At 38.1% G+C, this 14,849-nt stretch overlaps 1 protein-coding gene across 4 annotated transcripts in view; it reads right to left on the minus strand.

The window, feature by feature from the left end:
• LOC148880646 (pleckstrin homology (PH) domain-containing protein) overlaps window positions 1-14,849 on the minus strand; it is a 172,320-nt gene that overhangs the window by 112,959 nt on the left and 44,512 nt on the right. For all 4 annotated transcript variants that reach the window (XR_016104620.1, XM_088962621.1, XM_088962620.1 and 1 more), the window contains 4 exons: window positions 14,610-14,794; window positions 14,407-14,515; window positions 6,833-6,976; window positions 6,404-6,691 (listed from right to left, as the gene is read on the minus strand). Coding sequence is in view for 3 of the 4 variants with exons in the window: in XM_088962621.1 (XP_088818747.1) it covers window positions 6,404-6,691; window positions 6,833-6,976; window positions 14,407-14,515; window positions 14,610-14,794 (726 nt within the window). In the remaining variant the exon portion in view is untranslated. The remainder of the gene's footprint in view (window positions 1-6,403; window positions 6,692-6,832; window positions 6,977-14,406; window positions 14,516-14,609; window positions 14,795-14,849) is intronic.

Here is a 14,849-nt window from a genome sequence, read left to right on the forward strand (position 1 = left end):
GAAATGGTTTTGCAAAAATACCTTTAATTTGCCAATCCCCAATTTATCACTGCCAGTAATGACAATATCATCCACATAGACCACTAATAGAATCTTCCCAGCTTCTGAGTCATAGCTGAACACTGAGTGATCTACCTGGCACTGCTTCATTCCAAAACTCTTCACCATTTCACTGAACTTCCCAAACCAAGCACGCGGGGATTGTTTCAACCCATAAATTGCCTTTTTCAATCTGCATACCTTACCATCCTCCCCCTGAGCAACAAACCCAGGTGGTTGCTCCATATATACCTCCTCCACAAGATCACCATGGAGAAAGGCATTCTTGATATCAAGCTGAAACAGAGGCCAATCATACATAACTGCCAGGGAAATTAGTACACGAACAGAACCAATCTTAGCCACCGGAGAGAATGTCTCCATGTAGTCTACTCCATACAACTGGGAGTAACCTTTAGCAACAAGTCTGGCCTTCAGACACTCTACACTACCATTTGGCAAGTATTTCACAGTATACACCCATTTACATCCCACAGCATGCTTACCAGGTGGGAGAGTAGTAAGTTCCCACGTTTGAGTATGTTGAAGAGCAGAAAGTTCCTCTTCCATTGCCTGCCGCCAATCAGGTGAACTGAGAGCTTCTTGGACATTGTTAGGTATGGAAATAGAGGATAAAAGGGAAACAAACTGGCGATGTGATGTAGAAAGACGAGATAATGAAACGAAATTGGAAATGGGATGGAGGGTAGAACTGCGTTTACCTTTCCGTAAGGCAATGGGTAGATCAAGGTTTAAGGGTTCAACAATAGGAGCCATGAGAGGATCCGCAGATGAGGTAGAAGCTGGAGGAGGGGCCGGTGCCGTTCGACGTGTATACACTTGCCGGATTGGTGGACGTTCGGTGGTGATCTGCATGGGATGAGGTGATGAGTCTACTCCAACAACAACATCTGGAACTGGATCACTGACAGGGAGAGGAAGAGGAAGTGCGGGTGGAGACGAGGGTGCTTCAGGACTTGAGAAGAAGGGGACTGACTCAAAAAATGTGACATCAGGACAGACATAGCACTTCCGGGTAATGGGATTATAACACTTGTACCCTTTCTGAGTCCGTGAGTAGCCAAGGAAGACACATTTAATTGAGCGTGCATCTAGCTTGTCTTCCAGGGCTCAGATTGTGGACAAAGCACACACAACCAAAGACACGAGGAATTAATGGGAATGGAGATAAAGTGGGAAACAAGATAGAGAAGGGGGACCGACCATGAAGAATGAAGGAGGGCATCCGATTAATGAGAAAACATGCAGTGAGTACAGCATCACTCCAAAAACGTTTAGGAACATTCATGTGGTGAAGAATAGACCGAGCAGTTTCAAGAAGCTGACGGTTCTTCCGTTCAGCTACCCCATTTTGTTGAGGGGTGTATGCACATGATGTCTGATGAATAATGCCATGCTGTTCTAAATACTGTTGAAATGAAGTAAGAAAGTATTCACGACCATTATCTGAACGGAGAATTTTGATTGGAACACCAAATTGTGTGCGTATTTCAGCATGGAATTTTTGAAAAATAGAAAACAATTCACTTCTTTCTTTCATTAAGTAAATCCATGTCATTCTTGAACAATCATCAATAAAGGAGACAAAATACTTGTACCCATTATAAGACTCTATTTTGATTGGACCCCAAACATCTGAATGAACCAAAGAAAAAGGACTCAACATACGACTCTCAACTCTTGGACTGAAGGACACACGATGATGTTTCCCAAACTGACATGACTCACATTGCAAAACTCACAAATGACTCAATGACGGGACCAAAATCTTGAGAGCCTTGAGAGATGGATGTCCCAGTCGGAAATGCCATTGTAGAGGAGGCCGTGGCAATTCCATGATTAGTCGGGGTGGTCGTGACTCAGGGGGAGGTCGTGGCAGTTCCATGATTAGTCTGGGTGGTCGTGACTCAGGGGGAGGTCGTGGCAGAGGGAAAAATAACTCTACAAGGAAATGCACTCATTGTGGTAGAGAGGGGCACACAGTGAATTTCTGTTATGATCTACATGGCCCTCCCTCTAAATGGGCTAATCATGCTATAGCGGGTGAGGTTGATATCAGTGACAGTAAACCGGCAGACCGAACTCATCCCACATCTACATCTACCTCTGGGAGGGAAATGGTGAGCGTACCGCGTGATGAGTATGAACGGTTCCTTCAAACTACTTCACAGCATACCACTGCCACACTTGCCCAATCAGGTATTGCTTGCATGTCATCTAAAACCTCTCCCTGGATTATTGACTCTGGAGCCTTAGATCATATGACCGGGACTCCAGGTGTGTTCTCTTCTCTCTTTGAAACCTCCACATCACAAACTATTACACTTGCCAATGGGTCCTCATCTCCCATATGTGGTGTTGGTAATATTGACATGGCTCCTGTGCCCTTATCATCTGTTTTATATGTCCCTAAGTTTCCATTCAATCTTATGTCTGTTATTAAAATAACCAAAGATCTTAACTGTTCCGTTACCTTCTTTCCTTCCACCTGTGTTTTTCAGGATCTCAAGACGGGGAAGAAGATTGGTGGGGGGCATGAAGCTGGTGGACTGTACTATCTTGACGGTGGTGGATCTTCAATTGCTCTTCAGACTTCGCTTACTCCTCTACAATGGCATTGCCGACTGGGGCATCCATCTCTCAAGGCTCCAGACTTGTGCTGAAGTACCCAAACTTGTGAAGCAATTTTGAACTCCAAGATTCAAGACGGCATGCGATTAATATGATAGTTAGTTGTCATAACTGCATCACCCCTGTTTTGGAGCAGCTACAGTAGTCCGAACCAGTGAAGAAGGAAGAAGAAGATGAGGAAGAAGACAAGAGAAAGAGAGAACAGGAGGGTTTAGTCGAACTGATTAGTCTTCCACTCAGTCGACCCCCTTGTGTTTATTAGGTTCTAATTACACTTACAAAGACTAAACTGCCCTCACTTAAGTGTGGGGCAGAGTACTCTAATAAAACAGCCACATAAGCAAAGTACTTAACTGACACAAGATTACTAAATTACCCTTATTCGGCTCACTCTAACAACCCCAAAATCTCAAAAAGGATGCTCTTGGCTACTTCAAGAACATGTCAATTCTTTCTCTCTACCACTCCATTCTACTCTAGAGTGTGGGGATAGGAACTCTAATGTATAACCCCAAACCTCTCAAAATATGAAACAAGATCTTTCTCAAAATATTCCTTAGCTTGTCTGATCGGGATATCTTGATGCAGATATCAAATTGGGTAAGTACAAATTCACAAAATTGCTTCACAAGTTTGGGTACTTCAGCACAAGAACGCATAAGGAAAAGCTAGGTATAACATGAAAAATTATCAATAAACAAAATAAAGAATTTAACCTCACATGCAAGGTAAATGGTATGACCCACACTCATCAAAGTGAACAATATGAAAAGGAATTGTGGGTATTTTATTACTTGCAAGATAAGAGTTTCTACAATACTTTGACAACTTACATGACTCACAATGTAGGCTTGACAACTTAATTTCCTTAAACAAAGCTAGAAACAAAAGACTCAATAAAAAAAAAAAAAAGAAATATGAGCTAAACGATAATGACATAACATAATATGACTGATTGACTCAGGCACATTTGAACCAGAAGCAACTTCCTGAGGTGATACTTGATTTTGTCCAGGCATATTCAATGGGTATATCCCATTCGCCTCATGGCCACTCTCAATCACCTTCAGAGATTTCATGTCCTGAAAAACATAGAAGGGAAAAAGGCTACACTATAGTTCAATATTTTTGTCAAATTACTAATTGAAAGCAAGTTAGTATTTAGTTTAGGAACATGAAGGACTAAAAATAAGGTAAGGGTATCTAAAGCTCTGATATTTCCCTTTCTCGAGATAGGGGCAAGGGAGATCTTGTCTCAGATAGATAAAATATAATAAGTAGAAAATAAATGGGACACACTAGTCATATGGTCAAAGGCACCAGAATCGATTATCCAAGGGATCCTACAATTACCTGAGATAAAAGCATGGTTCGTAGTAGCACGAATACTTGAATCGTCATAGGTATTCCTCATTTCCTGAAAAGATATTAGTTGCAATAGTAGACTCTAAGTGGTTGATGAGTTGTCCATACTTCTCATACTATGCTCTAGCAACAGCAAGTTGTTCCTCCACTGATTTCTTATCACTAGAACCCTTTTTAACCTCAGAAGATGTGGCTACATTGGCATTTCCATTCTTCACAGTCCCACTCTTATTACTATTATTATTGTTCTTGAATCTAGGAAGTATAACCTCTGGATGTAGCTTCCAATAGATATCCTTTGTGTGCTTAGGTTTCTTGCAATACTCACATACTACATCTTTCTTCATCCAACATTGGCAAAGTGATCTTTTGAAACTTCCATAACCTGCACTGGTCTCTGACTCTCCACACTATTAACCATGGCATAGGCTTGGGATAAGGTCATTTTGTCTTTCATTAGAATATTTTGTCTAACGATATCATACTTGGGATTGAGTCCAACGAGGAACTTGAAGTCCCGATTTCTCTCCACTAAATTCTTATGAGTCTCGGCATCTTTAGTACACCCTTATATAACAGTCCCCATCAAGTCAATCTCTTATCAAAGAGATTTCAACACAAGGAAGTAAACATCTAAAGGTTTCTCCCTCTATTTAAACTGTTCACATTATTCTTTAGTTTGTAGTCCCCGGTGACATTCAACTTCTGGGAATACGTCTCTGTAACACTATCCCACACCTCTTTTGTAGTCTCCATCCACGATACTGTTGACTGATATGAAGTTGCATGGAATTCACTAACTAGCTTACTATAGTGTAGTTTTCTTACATCCACCTTTCATAGGTAGGGTCATCCTCCGCAGGTTTCTTCTTGGTCCTGGTGATGTATCCCCATTTCCCTCTACTACATACATGGATCTTTATAGACTGAGACCATGCTAAAAAATTGATCCTATCCAACTTCACTGAGGTTATTGCCCCCAACAAAGTCTCCACAAACCCTCACAAACCAAACCTGAAATTGTGGAGTGCTTCATCTCACCTCTAGTTTGCTCCATTGGCCAAATGGAGACTAAACAAAAATCAAAATAGGGTGTTAATAGTCAATATGTATTGCCCTAATGCCAAAACTACTCTTCAAACAGCCAAATTAGGAATTTCACCAGACCCGACAAAATGGGAGAAAGAGAGAAAGCCTAGTTGCTCCTACCAGAGGCACCAAAAATCTTTCCAACTTGGATCGATCTCAAAGACAATCTAAGTGCTTCTATTCCCCAAGCACCACTTACATACTACCTCTATATCCCTCAATCTAAAACCTCTCTAGTTAACTAGGGTTTTGGGAAACTCTCCAAGAACCTGCCTTGGGCCCAAACATCACTGCAATCTTCTCCAAAAACCTCCACTAATTGGGCTGAATACTTGCTGCTCAATTAACCAATCAACTCTCCTTACTGTGTATGGGATTAAAGAGAAGAGAAAGAAAGAAGGTAGGACCACCATATATATATATATATATAACAAAATTTTATTAATTTTTTATTTTATTAACTAATTAAGTTATTACGCTTAAGTAACTAAGTTATACTTGATTAATATTTTATTTTTGAACAAATAAATACTTTATATATGAGTAAAAAATTAATGCCAGCATGGCCCACTAAAGTGCAGGCAGCACAAAACATTACACCTATTGACCTATACCCTCATCTATAAATTTGTCTTAGTTTTAAAGTAGTTAGAATTTGCTTTATTTCAGTTATTGAGCCCCAAGAGAGATCTAAGCCCCTAAATTTAGTCTATAAAAAAGTCATTGTAATTGAGTTATTGAGATCTGAGAGTCCTCTTATTCTATTGTTTCTTTTCTGGTTTTCTAAACAAAAGTTGAACTTTCTCTATTGTCTATCATAGCCTAACATCTATAGTATAGTTTTATATTTTTTTTTCCATTTTTGCCTGTTAATACTTGCGGCTGAAGCCTATGACTGTGTATGAGGAGTTTTCTGCTTCAGATTTGAGCCAGAAAAGGCTTAGAAGAAGAGATAAGAAGAAAATAGGTTTGCAGGCCAAAAACCTAAGGCTACACCTTATTAGGTTTAACATGATTAAGTTAAAAATTCAACCCTGCTAGAAAAAGACTAAATTGACTCTACAAGACATGCTAAAGACCTGTCAACAGATTTTAGCAATCTACTTCTTTGTTTATAAAACAGCACTGCTCTTCCGTGAAAGAGAATATCTATTTTCCAGTACTAAAAATATAAATGTAGAAGTAATTTCTAAAAGGTTATAAACCCCGACTAAAGTGGAGTTTGAATGGGATGAATATACAAAATATAACCAAATACCTGCACTGTAGCCAGAGCAGTATCTCTTGTTACCCCTGAATACAGGCACAATTTAACCAAATTAATAGCAACAGAAACCTTTATGGTAACCCATGTTTCCCTTTCCTGAGTAACACCTTCAACAACATCTAAAGGAAGAGTTACAGGTCGCACCAAATCCCCAGAAGGTGTCTCAAGATGTTGGTTCAGTGGCGGAATGGTCTTTGGACTTTCTGAGAAATTAGAAAGGGCACATTCTGTAATTATCTGATATTCCCTTGTAGATAAAGCTGCTTGCAGGTCCTCTATCTGAAGATCAAAAAATTGCCAAGGTCAGGAATGAAGCCACAACTTCAATGAACATACAACCTAGCAACATCATAGATAGAGCAAATGGAAAGGTTAAAACAACCAAGCCACTAACAGCACTTTTGGCATGCATCAGGTTACCTTGATTGTAGATTCAGTAACTGGCATTTGATGCAGCAAGTCCCGAAGTGACCTCTGAACAACAATGGAAATTCCCTTGACGTCTTGAATTATACTTTCACCTGATTCCTTTCCACTACCAACAGTTAGGTTGATGTCTTCAACCTGTATCAAATCTAAAGTTCAGAATATCACAAAAATATACATGCAGATGGAAGTGTGGTGAGAAGTACAATTCCAGTGTTGTTAAGATGCCTCGAAATTAATGAGTATGGCCATAGAAAATAGGCACCAGGACAACACTTTTTGCAACAGGACAATGACATAGTTTTGGATAATGTATCATGAGAAGGATACATGAAGTTCCAGCACTTCACATTTCCAAGCTTTTCTAATTTTCTTATTTTTACAACATTTCTGAATTATTATGTAACCTTATGCCTACTTACAGCCATTTTCCCATGTTATGATATCTGGAGTTGACATGTTGAACACTTGTGGACATCTGAATGCTTAGCACATCTGCCATATGGCAACATGATGTGCCCCTTCAAGAAACCTTTTTGATTAAATAATAAAAGTAAAAAAGAAGAGGAAAGGGAAGCCTTCGCTAAAAAACTAAAATAAATCTACCACTTGATGTGCCTTTCCAGTTATGGGGCAATGGGTATAAAAAAGTGCCTAAATGGAAGTATTGGAACGTAAATAAATCATAGTGAATGCATCATAGACAGATTTTGGAGAATGAACTGCCCTTGCTAAAGAGGGGTGTAGAGACAGCGATAGTGAGGGATGAATTGTACTTTTGCTTTCTTGTTGTACCATTCGTTTTCTATTCTTTTTACCTTGTATTATAAGGACAGAAGTGTCCTTTTACATCTTTTAATATAAATAGCCTCTTCCAAGGATCAAAATTTTGATACGTATCGGCCTGTATTGGCCAATACGTATCATATCCGAGCCTTCCCAATACGCCCCTACAGGGGGTGTTTCAGGTCAGCGAGTGGTTCAGGGGGTAGACCGGCCTTAAACCGGCCCCTCTGAACCAAATTCGAAAAAAAAAACACACATAAAAAACAGTACCGATACAGGCCGATATGCCCTACCAGCGTATTGCCCTGTATTGATATTTTGAACCTTGGACCTCTTGGTGTGAGCAACACATTAAACACACCCCAAATCTGCAGTGTTCTCTCTTGTACGAACTATGACATGGTATCAGAGCAGGTTTAGTGTGGGAGTTAGTTTGGTGAACCAAGGAAAGCTAACAATCGAGTTACTGTTCATGGCTACTATTCGCGCGAGGTTCATTCTATTTGACTTTGATTTCAGACTTTGTTCTCTTATATTCAGCATCAAGTTGGGTCTATTTTTCAACCTTTTCGGACTAGCATATCCTTTTTTTCATGGACCATTCTGATCAAGACAAGAAATCTGGATTTTCTGGACTGGGACACCACTTGGGTTAGTTTTTCAGTGTTTCCTTTCAAATAACTGATCCATTTGATCTAAAAATTTACATCTTGTGTCGCCCTAGGCTGTTCTTACAGCCCTAGAAATTTGGTGAAGATTGGAGTTGGTTTGCTAGAGTTTTGATTCCTCCCTTTGTTTGGTTCATCTCTGAACCTGTTTTGGACAGTGAACATATTTCTTGCTTTTTTGGCTTGTTAGAGACTATTTTCTTCATCTTTCCCTGACTATGGCATCTAAAAGAGGTGATGTTCTTCCTATTAAGTTCAATGGAACCAACTATGCCTTATGGTAGTTCCATTTTTAGTTTTATGTTGAAGGCAAGGGGTTGTGGGGCTATATTGATGGATCCACCATTGTGCCTAAAGTGGTTGATTCAAAAGGAATGCAGACTTGGATGATTAATAATGCCCAGATTGCATCCTGGATTCTGAGTTGAGTCATTACTGATGTTGCTATCCCTGTGAGGGGTCTTCAGACAACCAAGGAGATGTATGAATATCTAGAAAAGATTTATCAGCAGTCCAACATCTCATGATAGTATCAGGCAATCAGCTTGAAACTGAGATATTTTCCTACAGACAGGGTGAAAGAAAAATTCATGAATACTATGTGGGGTTCATCAACCCTTGCAAACAGTTTGAGCTTATTCACATGGGTGAAATGTCCTCAACATGCTGTACTCAAAACTTTGAAGGAACATTTAATAGAAGGAAAGTAATGCACTTTTTGATACATCTCCGACTTGAGTGAGGTAATAAGATCAAACATTTTATGTAGAGACACTGCACCTGGTTGTCGGGGAGAAAGAGAGAAGATGCAGCCGCTCCTACCAGAGCTTCCCAATCTCTTCCAAAACTGAACCACCCTCTTTTAGAAGTAAAAAGGCACCTCCAAGCACAGAGAGTCACACCCAATGCTTCACTTTTATCTGTAACTTCGAAAATCTCAAATCGGCTAGGGTTTTGGGCAGAAACAGTACGGCATCACTTCGTGGCAGTTTCCGGCCAGAATACAACTCTCCAAACCCTCTACCAACTAGACAAAAGGTCGTCTGAACTATAGAGAACCTATCTCTCCATACACTCTCTTAATTGAAGGGTGTATGGGAAAAAGAGAAAGAAAAAGAAACCTGCTCTGATACCAAGATGTAAATCAGTCCTGTAAAACTGATATAAACTTGGTAAAATTTAGAGAGAAAAAAGAAAGAAAAATAGAGAACAACAGCACAAAGGAAGAAGAAAAAGAGTTTGAATGTCTCTTCCCTCCCTTCTCTAATGCTTTTATTAAACTTCAATCTTAGGTTAATTACAAGTATGCCCTTAAGTGGGCGGCCAGCTAGCCAGTAACATAAAGAGAACTAACAAAAAAGAAATAACAGGCCCATAAAGATAGGCCCATTAGCTAACAAATAAATAAATAACATATTACAAGAAAAGATACTAGGGCCCATTCAGCCCAATCTCTCTACACACTTGATACTATTTTGGGTGAATAACACAGAGGAAACTAGGATAATCACTCAACCAGTCATGAATGCCAAGAATGATACAGTAGAGTCTATATTTCTAGCAAAAGATAAGTCCAAACCAAAGGACTTATCTAGGGTGCAGTGTTACAAGTGCACAGAATTTGGTCATGTGATAGCCCATTATAGGAAGAAAAATACTTGTACTTGCTACAAGAAATTTGGTCACATTATTACTGAATGCCCCACAAGACCACCTAAAGGAAATCAATCTGGTGGAACAAAGAGTCATCACAAGGCATATCAGATTTCGGTTAAGGGATCAAATGATACATCATCCTCCACACCTCATACCAAGAATGACAGTGCAAATGTCATTACTGAAGAAAATATTTGACAGTTGATGTCCTTGACAATTTCCTCTGCATTTTCAGCTTTCGGCTTGTCTAGTAAGTGTGCCTACTATTGTGCTTCTCCTATTCATCTCTGGATAATAGATTCGAGTGCTTCCAATCATATGACGGGAGCTACATGTGGTCAATCATCCTATCCATGGTTTAAAATGTCGCGACATTTCGCTAATGTCACCCAACATATGTCGACGTCGAGACATACCAACGTGAACCCTCACTTGAATTAAAAAAATACAAAATGTCGGTCGATGTTTCGACCATTACGGTAATACCGCATATGTCATTTAAAAAACAAAAAAAAATGCAATATTTCAAAACATCTCATCCAAACGTCAACAAATCAGCATATATTCAAAGTGAAGGCAATCAAATTTCATCATAAACAAAGAAAAAGAGAGAGATTAAATGGGAAAAAATAAGTATTCAGTTTACTTACCTGAAGCTGGAAGAACTACAACTTCAGGCTCGAATAGGCACAGGAGTGGCTTCTAGCCTCAGTCTTGCGCTGAAATATACCTTATTGGAACAAGGCGCAGTACACTGGACATCTAAAACTCCAAAAGAAATTGCTGTCATCTCACTCTCAAGTCTCATCTTTATTCAGGTATGCAATACTATCCCTATTTCCCTCTCACAGTGAATAACCAGGAAAAATAATGGGAAAAAATGAAAAAAAAAATAGAAGATGAGGAGTTTTTCTTCATCTTCATCTACAGATTCCTCAAATCCTCACACAGTCACATTACGTCTTTGCGTCTTTGTAGAGTCTTCAAAATTTCGGGTTGAGGATTTGAATGACTAATGAACCCTTAAGCCTAAATGTTTAAGTTTATGTTATAAAAGACATGTCACAGTACATGATGATCTATTTATGCCTATAGACCATCACAAAAGCAAGCCTTTAAATAAAATCTTTAAAACATAATTACAAGTATGTTATAGTGCAATAGGGTCTATTGTAATACTATAGACCTCCTAATAGAAAACTTATAAAAAGAATCTTTAATATATTCTTATAGTCTTGTTACAAGTATATGAAGGTCTATAGTAATATCGTAGGCCCTCATTATAAAATCCAAAACAATGAATAAATAATAAGAAAATTAATATTTAAGACAAAATATAAAATATTCATGAAAACAAAGGATTAAACTAACTACTTATTAAAATAAAATAAAATGCATGAATAAAATGTTTTTATAATAATAAAATATTAAATGGTTTGCTTAATTTATATGATTTAATAGTTTATATAGTGATATTATATACCCTCATTATATAAGTAAAAAAATTAAATAATAGTAAGAAAGTTTAAATTTGAGATAAAATATTCATAAAAACCAAAATAGTGAGATATTTTATACAATAGTAAAAATATTACTTAAACTAATTACTTATTAGAATAAAACAAAATAATTTTCTTAATAATAAAAATATTAAATGGTTTATATTGTTTATATGATTTAATTCTAATTATTTATTAAAACAAAAAATATGCACCATAGAAAATAATAGTCTAGAAAGGTGCATTAATGTTTATTTATTAAAACAAAGTTTTGTCTAGAAAATAATAGTCTACCTCTTGCTCTTCCCCTTTCAAGTTACCAAAAACGTTATTCGTTCCTAGACTTGCAACAAATTTAATATCAATTGGTTAACTTCTCAAACATGGTCATACTATCACCTTCTCACCTAATGGTTGTTTGATACAAGACCAGCGCATTGGGGAGGTGAAGGGGAAGGGTTGTAGATTGGGACAACTATTCACCCTAGAATTTGAGAAGAGACCTACTTCTCCAACAACTAATTCTTCTTGTTTATTTTCTACTACTTCCTTATCTTGTAATAATGATTGGAATATTAGGCATCACCAGTTAGGCCATCCTTTTGCAAAGAAACTCGATTTACTTATTTCATCTGGATCTTTATCATTATCTTCTTCTGTTTCCATGAGTATGGACAAAACTTGCAAGTCTTGCTGTTTAAGTAAAAAACATACTTTACCATTTCCTGTTTCTTCTACTCAAGTTATTGCACCATTTCAGTTAGTGCACAATGATGTTTGGTCGTCTCCAGTAATTTCCAGGATGGATTTTATATCATACCCATTATACATGGATATACTTTCTTCAAAAGAAATCAGACACATTTGCCATATTTAAATTATTCCATGCCAGAGAGACCACACAATTTAATACCACTATTAGTACTCTCTGTTCAAATTCAGGGGGAGAGTATATTGATAGGGAGTTTCAGGCCTACCTACAACACCATGGTATACAGTCTCAAAAGTCCTATCCTGGCACTCCTCAACAAAATGGAGTTGCTGAAAGCAAAAATGGCCATATTCCGAGTGTTATTAGAACCCTCCTTGAGACTCATGCTCCTGCAACCTTTTGGGTGGAGGTGGCTAGCACTGTTTTTACATCTTATCAACCTTCCATCATCTGTTCTTGATAGCATATCCCCACATCAGTCTCTATTTAATACTCCTCCCAACTTATCCATGCTCCATGTGTTTGGTTACATCTGTTTTGTTTATCTTCCTCCACATGAGCGCACTAAGTTGTTTGCACAGTTTGTTTTATGTGCCTTCTTGGGATATAGTCCTAACAATAAGGGATTCATATGTTATGATCCTTAGTCTCATCACATTAGAATCTCTCGAAATGTGATGTTTCTCAAAAATCTTTCGTTTTTTCTACATATCACAAAGTTCTCGCCCCTTCAATTTTTGTTCTTCAACACTTTCCTACAGGTACTTCAAAAACATCATCTTGTTCTTTCTTGTTGCACCAACTCTTTTCAGGAAGCAGCTAGCAACTCCAGCCCCTATGCTCCCAACCTCTCCTCCTCCAAAGCATGGTACTACATCCACTCATACCCCTGTAAGTACACCATCTCCTCCAGTTTACACTGATATTCCTAACTTGCGCCACTCCACTAGAGTTTCTAGACCACCTAACCGCTATGGTTTTCCTTTAGACGATAGCTCTTTCTTTGTTGTTCTATCCACTATAAATATCCCCAGGTCTTACTAGTAAGTTGTAGTTCACACTCATTGGAGGGATACCATGGATGTTGAAATAGTTGCTCTTCTCAAGAAAGACACTTGGGAATTAGTTCACCCTCCTCCCAATGCCTTGGTTATAGGGAACAGGTAGGTGTACTCTGTAAAGTTGAAGTTTGATGGCAATCTAGGCAGATATAAGGCTAGACTAGTTGCACAGGAATTCAAGCAAGAATATGGGATAGACTATGAGGAGACATTTTCCCCAGTAGCCAAGATGACAACAATTTGTCTCCTTTTGCTCACCAAATGGATGTAAAGAATGCTTTCTTGCAGGGGGATTTGAAGGAGTCATGTACATGAAACCTCCTACTGGTTACTGTGATGAGCCCCACCTAGTTTGTAGACTCAAGAAATCCCTCTATGGCCTTAAACAAGCCCCTTTGTCGGGTTTGAGGTTTAGATCTATGATCACTAATGCTGGATTCATTCAGAGCTCCTCAGACTATTCTCTCTTTACATCACAGCATGACAGGAAAAAACACATTCAAGTTTATAGACACTTCATAAATGAAAGGGTGATAGCAAGAGAAGTTTTATTGCCTCTTATATCACCACTAAGTAACAGTTGGCCGATGTCTTCACCAAAGGGATCGCAAAAAACAACCTTGAACATGACGTAAGCAAGTTTGGAATGTGTGACATTTACTCCCAACTTGAGGGGGAGTGTTGAGGAGTTTGTGCGGATTTATTGGTTATTTTTTGTAGATTTATTGGTTAATTTGTTTATTATCTTTAGTTAGGGAGTGGGGACCACAACACACTTGTTGGGACCCTTTAGAGTGGTGTTTTTAAGTCTTTTAGTGAGTTTTTTATGTAAGACGCCATATTAGTCATTGTACATAATTTTTACTTGAATAAAAATATCAATAATAGGGGGTGGCCAGATCTAATAGCTCTCTCATTCTTTTCTCCATTCTCTCTCCTCTCTTCTCACAAAAACTTGCTTTCTTCTTCTTTCTCTACGGTTTTTTATTTCTGCAGATTTCTACTAAGCACTCATAATTTAACAATGATATGGCATTAAACAGAACAGAATGGTGAGACAGGAGTCATATAACCGGTCCCATATAATTGACATAAAGATTGGATGATAATGATTTCATTTATTTCTTTTTACACTATACTTTTTTTGGGGGGAGTAGGAAGGAGAGATCTGTCACACAAGGTTTACCTGGACAGTTAATACTTCCAAATGAACAGCACCCATTTCACTTTTGTCACCACCGAGCCACTGAAAAGTATTCTGAACAGTAATATGAACGACATCTAGCTCTAGATAGCTGCAATTGAAAAGCTCATTATAATAAATGGAAATTATTCAGCAATAGAAAAGGAACCGATCTTACAACATGTAGACCATGTACAAAAACTTACTCAGAGCTGTCTGTTCTGCGAGGCATCAATATTATAGGCTTTCTAAGTGAAAGATCCAACTTAAGAGCAGGTGATCCTTGAATTTCACTTGTAGTAAACCATTTCTCTGAGTTGGTTCCTTGATCCTTCAACTTTACAATACCAGTTGAATTGTTGGGAACAAGGCCCATGAAATAACTGATGACCTAAAATATTAATTTTGAATAAACATGAGAATCTGAATAATATATGCAAGAGAGA

The sequence above is a fragment of the Nelumbo lutea genome, chromosome 1, assembly GCF_056320005.1.
Source record: "Nelumbo lutea isolate HS-2025 chromosome 1, American lotus-T2T, whole genome shotgun sequence".
Lineage (NCBI taxonomy): Eukaryota > Viridiplantae > Streptophyta > Magnoliopsida > Proteales > Nelumbonaceae > Nelumbo > Nelumbo lutea.